We start from the raw sequence: 13,580 nt of genomic DNA, 5'->3' as shown, positions 1-13,580 counted from the left end.
CCGAAGATTCATCCTGTGACAGCGGTGGAGGGTTGCATATTTCTCCTCTGAATTTGTTCCACGCCCCCCAAACCTTGTCCCACTTTCGGGGGCACCCCCGCCTGATAAACACAGAGCGTTCCGCAAACATTGCTGCATCCATGTCCCTACCCCATGCGGTCAGTGTTGGTCCCCTCTCCGCCCCCCATTTTTGGGCTATGTTCCTTTTAGTCGTGATGATCCCCAGTGTCACCCAGTTCTGCGCCTGTCGATTGAGGTCATTGGGCTCCCACACATTTAACAAGCATCGCCGGGGCTCAGGCACCAATGACACTCCGCACACCTGCGACATCGTTCTCATCACTCGTCTCCAGAAATCTTGGATGATTGGGCAGTCCCAAATAGTGTGGTAAAAGGTCCCCACCTCCCCACAACCACGCAAGCAGAAGGGATGCTCTGCTCTACCTATTTTGTGCAATAACTGACTGGTGTAGTACGAGCGGTGCAGGATCCGAAGCTGCACCAGGCGCAGCCGTGAGGGGATACCCGCCTCCCGCGGCGAGGCCAGCGCCATCCCGGGTCATCAAATTCCCCTACCTCCTCTGCCCACCTCTCCCGCAGGGGCCCCATGGGGTCCGTCAGATTATTAATGAGCTTGCGGTATGTGAGGGACGTAGCCTTCTTGGGTATGTACTCCGTCAGCAACCTGTCTTCCAGCGGGTATGACTCCGGAACCTCCTGCCCGGGTGTCAGATGCGTCATCAGGGCGTGTTTAATCTGAGTGTATCTGAACCACTCCGAAGGAGCGAGCTCATATTGTTGCTGCAGCCGCGTGAACTGGACGATTGCCCCCCTGTGCCACATGTCACCTAATACCGAAATGCCGATGGAATCCCAGGCATCGAACCCTTTACTGCCCCTCAGCCGCCCCAATTGCTTAGCATCCCAAAGAGGTGTGAGTTGAGTCAGTACTGCCCGCCACCCGAGTTTAGCCTGTGCTGCGTGCCAGATAGACACCGTCTGTCGCAAAGGGCCGATCAGCTTCGGTGCCAATCGTCCATCATATAAAGGGGACAGCATACCCCTCTCACCTAGTATGTCTCTGTCTGCCCTAAACGCCGGATCAGACTGTGGCGCATGGAGCCATTGGTTAATCACCTTCAGTTGGGCTGCCCAATAATAGAGCTGGAAATCCGGGAGCGCAATTCCCCCGTCATACCACCCACGAACTAGTTTGGTTTGCGCAATGCGTGCCGGCTTGTTACCCCACAACAGGCTGGAGACTTGCGTTGCTATCGCGCGGAAGTAGGCCGGCGGCACTGGGTATGGCGTGTTTTCAAGTACATACAGGAACCGCGGCAGAGCCATCATTTTGAATAGCGCCGCTCTCCCCAACAGAGTCAGTGGCAGTGCTCCCCAGTGAAGCACATCCCGCTTGAGGCGGTCCATCGGGGGGCTTAAATTGCGCCGAAAAAACTCCGCCGGATCCAGCGTAATATGCACCCCGAGATATTTAAACGAGCCTTCCGCCACCTGGAGCGGACAACCCGGCGGCAAGCGCGGGGGGCGGCCATGCAACACAAATAGGACCGATTTAGACCAATTTATCGTATATCCCGACGCCCGGCCAAAAATCTCGCAGATATCAAGCAACGCCAGTATAGAGCGGCTAGGGGAGGACAGATACAATAGCACATCATCCGCGTATAGAGAAACGCGGTCCTCCCAGCCGTCCGTCCACCGGAGGCCCCGTATCATGGGCTCCCAGCGTATCCACGCCACGAGCGGCTCAAGCACCAGGGCGAAGAGCAGTGGCGATAGGGGGCAGCCCTGTCGTGTCCCCCGCGTCAGGGGGAAGTCCTCCGACATATGCCCATTGGCCGCGACATGCGCTAGTGGGTTAGTGTATAGGAGTCTGACCCAGGCGCAAAATTTGGGCCCGAAGCCCAGATGCGATAATACCGCAAAAAGAAACCCCAGTCACTTTTTGATTGAGTTTTTGGGACTTTTTGTCTCTGTTTTTAAGACATTTTCATTCTACAGATGCATAGGGATGCCCGGTTTTAAGTCCTGAGCGGCCTGTCCCCGCACGATGTTGCGACGGACCCCCACGGGAGTGTCTCTATTGCCTGGGGCACGACCACGACTCCGAGTCGTGCCCCCACTGCCGGGCCATGGCTCTGAAAACTGCCAGAGCGGTCCCAAAAAGGGCTGGAGGCCCTGGAGTCTGTTCCGCGCCGTTCACGGTCCTGGTCCCGAGATACTGGCCACGGAGCCATCACCATCATTCGAAGTCGGAGTCAGGTAAGGCAAAGCACAAGAAGTCGAAGAAGGGTCGTCGCTCTTTGCCTTCCCCTAGCCGGTCGCACGCCGCGGCTAAGGGTGCAGGTGGCGCTGCCCCTGCGGCTCTGGCGGAGCCTACGCTGTTGCCGATGGCATACCTGCCCTTTCCGGGTCCATCGGCGACTTCGGCCTAGCTGCAAGAGATCCTGACAGCTATGGCACGTGTCTTCCGACCGTCCGGCTCCGCCGGTGCGCCATCGGGCCCCACGGCTGGGGGTCCTCGTTCTTCGACGTCGCCAGCTCCTGCCCCGACATCGTCAATGCCGAGGGACCCCTGTGGATCCAGGCCTGGATCCCCGTCCATGCCGGTTGGCCCTGTCCGACCTCCACCGGCATCGACGACGCAGTCCCCAGCCCCCTTCCCGGTGTGGAACAGGTGCCGGAAGGGTGTCTACATACGCTGATTCCGACGCCGTTTGGCAACATCTATCCCTATATCCACCGACGTACATATGTTCCACCTGTTCAGCAGGCTATGGAGGACGGGGAAGACTGGAAGGTGCCTGAGGACCCTCTCGCAGCCAATGCGAGTTAGACCCGGACTGGGATGAGGATCCGGGGGATGCAGGTGACCGGGAGTATGCCCCGGAACCTGGCGTCTCCTTCTACCGTAGCTACGGAGGAGGTTGGATCGTATTCCATGGTGTTGCATAGGGCGGCCGAGGCTCTCCACCTCGAGCTCCTTACTGTGGCCATCAGGACTAACCCCCTGACAGAGGTGCTTCGGCCAGCTTCTGCTTCTACGGAGCCGCTGCTGCCCTTTAACGATGCACCTTCGGACGTTCTTTTGGACCTCGCCCAGGCCCAACACAGGGGCTCATGTGGACAAGAACGTGGCCCGACGCCATCGCCCACCCCGAGAGCTTGGTGGTCCAAGCCTCTGTGTCACCAAGTGCATTCCCTTCTGCACCTCCAGACACCAAGAAACTGGAGCAGTTTGGGAAGAAGATTTTTTCTTCCGCCAGTTCGGGCCTGCGGTCTGTAAACACGGCATGTCTCTTGGGCCATTACTCTCATTCTGTGTGGGATACGGTTGCGCATTTGCTGTCACAGTGTCCAGTGGAGGCTCAGGCAATACTTTCCCAAGCTATTGCTGAGGGGAGAGACGCAGCCAAGTTCACCATCCGGTGTGGTCTTGACACTGCTGACCCACTGACAGTGGCGCTACGCCATCACGCCTCGATGAGGACGACTGGCATTTCTGAGGATGTCCAGAACACATTGATTGACATGCCCTTTGATGGCACTCGCCTATTCGGCGTTAAAGCGGATTGCGCATTGGAACTTTTAAGGACTCACGGGCAACGGCCAAGTCCTTAGGCCTCTCAGTTACACGCACTCCTTCCGCTTCTGCTTTTCTCTCCTTTCGTGGCTGAGGAAGGGGCGCCCAGGCACGTTCGTTTCAGAGCCACAGGCCTGCGCAGCAACAGTCTCAGTGGAGCCCCAGACGTGGGACCCGCAGAGGCGGGTCACGGGGCCAGCGCGCAGGTCAGTCCACCACCCCTCCTGAAGCTACTGCCTCCAAACCTATCTAGTCCGGTGTTTCAGGCCCACTAGACGCCAGTGGGTGGAAGGATTCGCCATCACTTCCACCAATGGCGCACCATCACATTGGACAGGTTGGTCCTTCAGATTGTCCGAAGGGGCTACTCCCTCCCCTTCGAGACTACCCCTCCAGCCATGCCACCACAGTACCACTGCATGTCGGGGATCTCTTGACACTACTCCAGCAGGATGTTACGGCCCTCTTGGCTAAGGGGGCCATAGACCGCGTTCTGATGCCAGAAGTAGGTCGTGGTTCTTATTCCCACTACTTCCTGGTTCCAAAGAAGGACAAGGGCCTGCGTCCTATCTTAGACGTTCGGAACGTCAATCGCTTCCTCCGGAAGGAGAAGTTCAAGATGCTCACTCTTGCTTAGGTCTTGTCTGCCCTAGACCCGCAAGACTGGATGGTAGCGTTGGACTTGCCCACCGGCGTTACCTGCGGTTCCGTTGCAGTTTCAATCAGGCAATCCCTCTATGCTTTCGGGTATACAACCTCGAAACAATTTCCTTTGATAGAATTCCTTCCGCTCAAAAACACCGGTACCGTATCATCGTACGGATTGCAACCCTTTTGAATGATGATAAAAGTATAGATGCATAGAATAAAGTGCTTTATTTTAAGATACTGCTGTTTTTATCACCATGGGCACCGTTTGTAGTCTGTACAACATACAGATTATCCAAATAGTTGCTGCTACCATTACATTTGATCAGATTAAGTCGGCCATCTGTTGGTAGAAGATACCCTAGAGTATATTGAAGAGTGAGGAAGAGCGTCGAGCCCTCTCTCTTTCTCCTTTTTATAACTTCATAAGATTTCACAAAAAGAGTAATTGGGAGTTATCTACAATCCTGAAGAAGGTGGTTTGAATAAGTGGCTACCCACCGAAACGCCTTATCTGAATAGCAACTAGACTACTGGGATATCTGCGTACTAATAAGAAAGATCAAAAGCAATATTTTAATTTCGACAGATAGTCTGACAGTGTCTGATGTTTCTAAAATTGTAAAGTGATTTTTATTAGCTGATTTTTAACTTCTACTGTATCGTTGGTTTTTATGAAATAAACAATAGTGTTTGATACTATAGCTTTTTTGATTGGGTACATTTATGTTCTGATGATGTTCCTTGAGTATATGGTGTGTATGCAATTGAGATGTGCTTTTGAGTAAACCATAGAGGACTTTTATTTTTTTGACTTGTTACATGTGTTTATCCCTTCTTTAACTGCCTGCCTGCCTTGCTGTCATTCTCTGTTTACTTTTATTTTCCCGTGGCTAGCTTTTCTGTGCCTTTTATCTGCATTCCTGTGTCTCTTGGTCACATGCCTGTCTGAATATTCGTTCACCCTTTTGCTTTTTCTATCTGCCTGCCTCCCTTGTTACCTTTGATTTCCGTCTGACTTTTCTCATTTACTATCTATCTTAATCTTTTCTGCCTACCTTTTGTGGCACTGGAGCACTCTGTCTCCTTTACCGTTCTGCTATCTTTTACGATTTTCGATGTGCGTGCCTTATTTCTTTTCTTTTCTACTTTACTTGACTTTATTCTAATACTCCCAACTATCAGCCTCCTCACACCCCCTTGTCTTTTATATATATTCTCATTTCTTTTCTCATACTATATTTGTGTGTCTAATTCTCCCCTCTTGTTTTTGTACCTTTCTCTATACATTTGTGAAGTTATGCCGTCTTGTTCCTGAGCACTTTGGTACAATGCACGTAGATGCTTACCAAGTGACAGTACAGCATATAGGCTTCTGCAGTGGTTTACAAGGACCACGTCATGGGTCAGAGGGACGTAAAGACTGACTAGCATTTCATAGTGCAATATGTGCACACACAGCAAACATCTCCGCCCCCTGTAGCAAGGAGTCCGCAAAGCCATCACGCTGGTGGTGGATCCCTCAGATTCCAGAGAGGCAAGCAGTACTGATTGGATCAATATGTCTTAAGCGCCTTCTCCTTCCACCACCTTATGTATATAGTGCACGCAGTATCGTGGGTATGGACCATACTAGCTCAAGATGCAGTGGTGATAACTTGGAATAGCACATGGGTGTGAAATAGAGGCAGTACGTTCTGTGACGTACAACAAGAGTAGCAAATTGTCTCTCTTTCCCAATGATGTATATATTGAGACACACATACACACCCGCAATTTGCAGCCTTTGTTATCCATCTGTTTGCCCACTCATCCACCCACCCACCCTCTGTCCTTCCAACAACCACCTCCATCCGTCCGTCTGCCCACTCATTCTTCTTCTAAAAACAAAAATACCTCCAACCGTCTGTCCATCCACCCTCCTACTGTCCAAACACCCAAGTCCCTCCATTGGTCCACCCACGCACAGTCCTTCCAACAACCATCTACATCGGTCTGTCCATTTACCCACCCACTGTCTTTCTAAAACCCACCTCCATCTGTCTTATCTCTTTCCCATGCAGGTGTATGATATGCAAATATAGATATGTACCTAATAAAGATGGGTGATATACATGCACTATATATGCTAGATAATATGCATTTAAATACACGTATCAACATTGTAACTAAGCACACTCATACACAGGTGGCACGCACATATGTGCAGACTTCCAGTTATGTTTAGTGCATTCTGGTGCCAGCACTACAACCTTTGTAGGTTTTGACATCGGCATATACTGATGTTGCTGTATACTGAAGTCGACCTATCAGCATATTTCGACCTCCGCCTATGTTCACATCGGCATACCTTAATGTTAGTGTATCTTGACACCAATATGCATTGGTGTGTACACATCCTGATATGGGCTATCTATTCTGTGCAGCTCTCACCTCTATCCATCTACCATGCCACATAATTCCACCACACAAAATTCCACAATTTACTATTCCAATCCAACCCATATAATTCCACTCCACACCTCATACATAAACTCCACTCCAAACCAAAACACATGGGTAAACTACATTGTCATTTACAACGCCGGTAGCTCTATTTCTCGCAAATGTGTGACCTATTGGCATTGCCAATGCTTGTGTAACTAATGACTACTATTTTGGCATTTGAAACGTCCTTTAAAATGGGTCTGCAATGACTTTCTTTAAATGTTTATTTTTCCAGTAGCAATGCGTGGAATTAATTTACTATCTTCTTGCCTTTAACACAAATTAATAAAGCACTCAGTGGAGAGTTGCGCATTTTCTCTGAAAACAGTTTACTATAAGTTACATTTGTATGCACGAAAATGGAATCTCCATTCCGCATAGCCAATTTTAAACCGTTTAACCGCACACTGTTATCCTTGGCAACAAAGTCACGGCTCAATAAAAATTGCCTTTGTGTGAGTGTCCTAAGTTAAACATTTAGCTAATCTTTACTCTGAACAAAGGTATGTTTTCACGAAGCTAACAGCATGAGGCTTCATATAGGGAGTTATTCAAACTCCTATGTGGACTGAGTGGAGGTACTGCGGACCTGGAGAGTCACATCTCCGGAGCTTCGGGGGAGCGCTACTTCTGGGGCCCCTCATCACACCCAAGTCCCGCATTTTAACCTGCTCAGGTTGTTGAGTTGAGGAAACGAAGAAGAACTGGCAGATTCCAGATTGTTATCTTAAGAAGTGTGCTGTAGCAAAAGAACTTGGATAATAGCACACTAGAAGTGAAGCGGCCTGCACAAGATGGCAGCAGCCGCGCTCTACACAAGATGGCGGCCTCTGTGCTCTACACAAGATGGCGGCCTCCGTGCTCTACACAAGATGGCAGCCTCCACACTCTGGAAGCTGTGGAGGTCTCGCTTCTCAGTGGGGGCTGGTGAGCATGTAGGTGGTACAACTGAGATGAGAGGAGAAGGAAAAGCACATGAGTAGCTTGTTTAAGTGCCACAGTCACGGCTTTGGCAGTTATGGCAGATAATTGCGGCCTAGTGGGTCTGCTGCATTCCACGGAGTGCAACTTTTCAAAGTGGAGCCCTAGACAGGATCACTACACTACCCTAAAACACACAGTGCGCATGAACACTCTACTAGCACACACAGATCTGCGGTTCCTCAGCTGCCCTTCAGGGAGAGCGAGAAGTCAACCCTACGTCTGCTTCAATGCTACATAAAGACACCTATGTAGGACCTCGACTTGAGGGATTTTAAACTTCAGCAGACATTCTACCAGCAGTGACCGAGTGAAGGACACTGCCCTCTGAGTTACAGAATCGGGGTCGCCCGCAGTCCTTGACCTGAGGCTGTAGATTTAAGAGGTAGGGGAGCAAACAGTGGAGACCTGAGTGACTGCTGCTCACTCCTTCACGAATGGGCAGCAACAGCTGTCATGAAAAGCAAGGACAACGATGGCCATGGCCACAACTTCCTGAGCGCTGGGTGACGTCTAGTCGAAGAAACACATTCGTGACAGAAGGTTGTGATCCTTGTGCCTCCCTTCTGCCAATGCTTACCAGTGGGAGGGTCATGTGATGTAAGGTACCTATATTTTGATTCTCACCTCTCACAACCCCACAGATACACACACTGTTCATCTGTTTGTGCTGGCAGAGCCAGTTCCTCCCTCTAAAAACGTTTAGGAAAAACAATGTACAAATTGTGTGTTTGTGTGTCTATTACACCCACATATATGTACTGATCCGTACTTTCCTCGCACTGTAAGGGCTTACGAATTCGCCGTCCTTGCGACGAAAAGCACACTGATGAACCTTGTGTGTTGGGAGAACAGCACACCTCTCAGAGGCACCAACAGAGTGCCACGTGTACAGACGTACAAAGAAACAGAAGATTGTACATCCATAGGAAGTTAGGATCCGCCTGTGAGTGACTACAAGCCCAGAGAAAACCAGGGAAATCTGACGGCATATTGGCCACGTTTAATGAAATGACTGAAGATTGACATAGATGATCTGTTTGCATGTGTATATCTTTATCTACCTTTTAACTCTTTTTGTATTTTACTTTCTCTACATATACATCTGGTAGTTCCATGCCTTTTGTCGTGTCACTGTTCTATAATATGTCGGGAATTTAACATAATATGGATAACTATCAGCTTAGTTGCATCGTATGGACAAATTCTTACTTACTGTTTGTGAACGTATTTTAATAAACTATGAAAGTGTTAGTTGGAATTGTCTCAGGAGAGTGCTTTGCCAGTGATTGTTTATCCTCCAGTAGGGCTGCAGAATAAACCTTCCAGTCAACCTTGATTACAGTGCAGGCATCCGGTCCTTCTGCTAGCCTCTTAAAGGTTTAGGTTTGACTGTGCCAACTGAGCAAATACTACTGAAGTAAGGGGCCACTACCAACACAATGTAGACAGTAATGGAACTGGGGGTCAGGGTCGTCGATGACGCAGGCACAAAGTGGGATTTAGCTATTTAGAAGAAACTGTAGGGAGTCCCTTCTGGCGAGGCGAGGATCAGTGAACAGTGATCTAACCGAATCACTGTCGGGACCACGTCATCAGAAGGGAGGGGTGCACGTCATCTGAAACGAGGGTTGTCATGCGAGTTAGGACCTGCAGAAAATAGCCAATGCCTGGCCTCGCAGGCTAACCCCGCCAATTGCTGAGTGGGTTTGGATGCACTGCTGTGCGCTTCATGGCACCAAATTCCCCCACCCTCCTTAGTTGTCATAGGTAGAGAGGCGAACTGCGGGGCGAGAACTACACCCAGAAGCTGCCAGAGAGGCCCCACAATAAAGGTGCCAAAGAATGGGATTGCCTGGTGCTGTTATAAGAAGTCAACCAGGGCTGACGGTGGGTCAATTTAAGGGAACACTAACTTGTTTGGATGTAGAGTCAGAGTCGTCCAAGATACATCTACGGTGAAAGAATTGGGGTTTTGTGGGACGGGGTGGGCGGGGGTAACTGTGCCACCTAGAACTCTATAGGAAATAACCCAAGGGAGGTCGGGTCACTCTGCACCACTGACTGGGTAGGGGCAGCTGGAAACATTAGAAGTGTGGGTTGAATGCACTGTATTCCATGGGAGTCCTGAGGGGTTTGGCACCTGAAACACTAATATCAGGGAGTTTAAAGTCCTGCCATTGACCTCACAGCTGTCAAGCGTACATGTATCGCGTGGCCTACCCTTATCCTGTGGCATCTTTAAGACTTTTTGCTTTTTAACCAATGTCTCATTGCATTTTGAGGTTTTTGAACTTTAATTTACAGATAAACACCCCAATTAAATGCAGCTCTAACATTGACCGACTCCTCTCCACTTGAACAAATCTTACAGTCTGTCGTTTGCTTTCAGTTGTTTGTACTTACATCTTCAAATAAATGAGCGGGCGACTCCTTACAGCTCTAGGAAGCAACAAGACTAACTGAAGACAGGTTTTCGATTTGAATATAAACATCACTGCCCTCTTTCTGATACAGTGTCTGTGACCATGGTTGGTGGATGTAGTCTGTAGGGTTGTCGTGTTGCTATGGTTTATAAGGGACGAATGCCCGGATGGATGTGTGTTTTTAGGGAAACGTCAAAGGGAAAATGTAAAAATCACCCTATAGTAAGTGGTTGTAGCACTTAGACGTTTCCAGCCCTTCCTAACATCCTTACTAGGGTGTTTTATGGCCTTTTGGAAATAGACTAATGCGTTGTGTGTGAAAGTTAGCCCCCAAATAGATCCATTAGGCCACAGCTGGTAGGGCGGGTGCAAAGATTCACACTCTGAGCTCTCTGCAGACTGTGTTCCTCCTGCTGTAACACTCCACCTTAAGGCTCCACAGAGACTTCGAATTAAACTAGGAATTGCATTCAGGGCCCTCTAGTTTACCCTTCCTGCTCACCCAGGTGCAGTAGGAGACCAGACATCCGCCTGCGCGGTTATGTTATGTTCTATCGATTTGTTTAGCGCGCGGATCACTCAAGAGGGTATCCAGGCACCAGGGCAGGTGTGTAGGTGTGTGGTTCTCAAAGTGCTTTTATGAAGAGCCAGGTCTTCATCTTCTAGCGGAACCCAAGAAGGGAGGAGGTTTAGCTCTAATGTGTTGAGGGAGGTCAGTCCATGTCTTGGGGGCGATGTAGAGGGAGCGCGACCTCTAGTTTTGCTTTTGTCCATGCAGGGAATGTGTTTGAGTGAGGCAAAGCGCAGCGTAGGTGTCTCCTTTGTAGTTCTCACACCAGGAGGCTGGTCCTGTTTGGTACCCATGGAACACAGCCCTGCAACATCCTGCCTCAAGGTCGAGACCACTTTACGTTTAATGATAATAACCTTTTTTTATATATCGCTTTAAACTACACTTATAGCGTTTGTAGGTGCTTTAAATGAGTGCATAATTCAGTGGCCAGCCTTCCATTCCCTGAGCCGTCCTGCTGGATATAGTTGGTCTGTAATGGCTCATGCTAGCTATAGACAGTGATGGCTCAGGTTGGCCCACGCACTTCCACCCACCACCAATTTTGGAAGGGACATGAGTGTGCCCACGGCAGGTTCCACATTTCTTGCACCATGTGGACTCCTTTTATTACGACTATTCCATGCGTTCAGTAAATTCTGTTTTTGCTCAAGTACATACTTTGTATGATCTTAAATACACCGGAATTTAACAATTCTAGAGCAGGAAAGAAAATGAACCGAAACTGCATAAAATGCAACGCTGTTATTTGACTGCAGAGACAATCAGTCAAAAACATTAGCAGACAATTTTATTTCATTTTGTAGCTGAATTGTTTTTTGCCTAACTTTATTCTTCTTTACCTCAGATACGGCATTCATTTGTATGACTATCTGAGTTCTAATCTCGGGTGCAACCGTTCTGAAACTGTTTCCTATTCCGCATCACATCCTGCACGCTCGGATTTCTTTTTTGTTCCTTTTTTTGCACTTGGCCAGCGTTGACACATTGATTCTGCAGTTAAAAGACCGCACAGATGACTCAATGCCACTGACATCTGCTGCAATGTACAAGCTACTAGTAACAAGGATGGTAAACTGAGTACAATTAAGTTCTTTAATAATTTGACTTTTCATTTACATCCTTTGGATATGTGAAAACTTAATGTAGTGACTGAAGCAATATGTTAAAAAAAAAGAAATTATTCATTTAAGATTTTTTTTTGTGGCCTATGTTGTACCTTTTCAGTGCATTACAAATATCACGTTCCAGTCTTTGTTGGCTGCATATGGCGCAGCTTTCCAGTAACACATGTATGTGGCTGTAGCAGTAGGAACAATAAATATGTTTGCATAATTCTGGAAACTGAGAAATGCTGTGTCTTCAAACTTCATGTCCATTACTTGGCCAAAGGCGGCGAGTGCAGTTTTACAACCCCAATTCCTGGTTGCTGGTTACCAGGACTACATGAATCTGTTTTTGAAGGAGTTCTAAATGAACTGTTAAAAATGGTGTGTATGCTTTCTTCTGGAGGTCCCTAATAACGTGATGGGGAGTAACAGGAGTTACATGTCCAATCGAGAATATAAGAGCTGCAGTAACTTCGTCTGTCGAGGTCTTTCCCCGAATAGGCGAGAGGTGAAGTTTCCCGGTGACATACTGGAGGGAAGCCAAATGTAGAATATTCAGGGTAATCAGGAGCGGAATTACTAATTTTCCTTGACATTTCATCAGTTACCCAGGGTCCCTCAAGACTCCACATGTAATATATGGTAACTATGCGCCCTGGTGTTATGGATACCCCTCGTATTAGTAACTTGGCGGAAGAGGGTAGACTTATGAGGTACAGTGCTTGCGACCGTAGGATGAGTCTCCTAGTGAGTTTTGCTTGGGTGAGCTTCAAGTCATTCAATAAATTGACATCAACTCTATGGTTGTAGATCATGCTGGAGGCTAGCTGTGATGAGGTGAAGATACCACCTCATCTGAACATCCATTGAAAAAATAATGTAGTCTTTAAAGGTGGATAAGAATGCACATTTTTGAATATTATTTCTGTTTAGGATATTGATGACTCTGTGCCGAAAGCTGAAACTTCCTGATGCATTCGACTTCCGTCATCTGGCCCATCTGAGCCCTGGGTATGTGGGGGCTGACCTGATGGCGCTGTGCCGGGAAGCTGCCATGTGTGCTGTCAACCGTGTGCTCATCAATCTGCAGCAAGAACAATCCACTATGGTTTCCGCTGCAGATGAAATGGATGAAGGGGTTCAAAACGTCATGCAGGCGGCGGAGCATGCCAGAGAGGAGGCATGTCAGAGTGTGTTCCCCACGAAGGTATGCAATCATTTCAGGGTGTCTGAAAGTACTGAAGCTGCTTCTCAAAATTAAAAAGTGTCTAAGGCAGAATCCTGCTAGTAGGGATTGTAATCAAAATGTTTTTCTGAAATAGTGAGTGGTGATAATGATATTATTGAGTTTTAATGTAATGTAATGACTAAATGATCCCAGGAACTCACCTGCTGTAATGTAGTATAAGGAATTGCAAAATATCTTCTATCACAGGGGAATACACCTATGTGATAATTGCAGATCTGCACAGGTGCCTGGTAACTTCCCAACAGCAATAAAGATTGAGGGGTAGAAACGCTCAATTTATCTCAAGGAGTTCATCTGTGATTAGCAAACCATCAGAAACTAACTAGTGAATTCATTGCTGGGCACAGTGAAGGAGAACCAGCAACTTCCTGCTGTGGCCATCCCAGCACAATCAACATTTCTGCTGACCATCAGGAGGGCCAGATACGGTGGCAGGCTACTGGCCAACCCGATACTGAACACATGAGAGCGGCACGTAGTATGTGAGGGAAGAAGGTCCCTATTA

General features: G+C 48.3%; 1 protein-coding gene across 1 annotated transcript in view; it reads left to right on the top strand.

Annotated features, from left to right (window-relative positions):
• NVL (nuclear VCP like) overlaps positions 1-13,580 on the top strand; it is a 444,777-nt gene that overhangs the window by 230,582 nt on the left and 200,615 nt on the right. Inside the window, exon 13 of the mRNA XM_085612998.1 lies at positions 12,760-13,033. Coding sequence (XP_085469124.1) covers positions 12,760-13,033 — 274 coding nt within the window. The remainder of the gene's footprint in view (positions 1-12,759; positions 13,034-13,580) is intronic.

This window comes from Triturus cristatus, chromosome 6, assembly GCF_964204655.1.
Source record: "Triturus cristatus chromosome 6, aTriCri1.1, whole genome shotgun sequence".
NCBI classification, from domain to species: Eukaryota; Metazoa; Chordata; class Amphibia; order Caudata; family Salamandridae; genus Triturus; species Triturus cristatus.
Note: the sequence above shows the minus strand (reverse complement) of the source record. Positions and strands in the feature narration are given on the sequence as shown.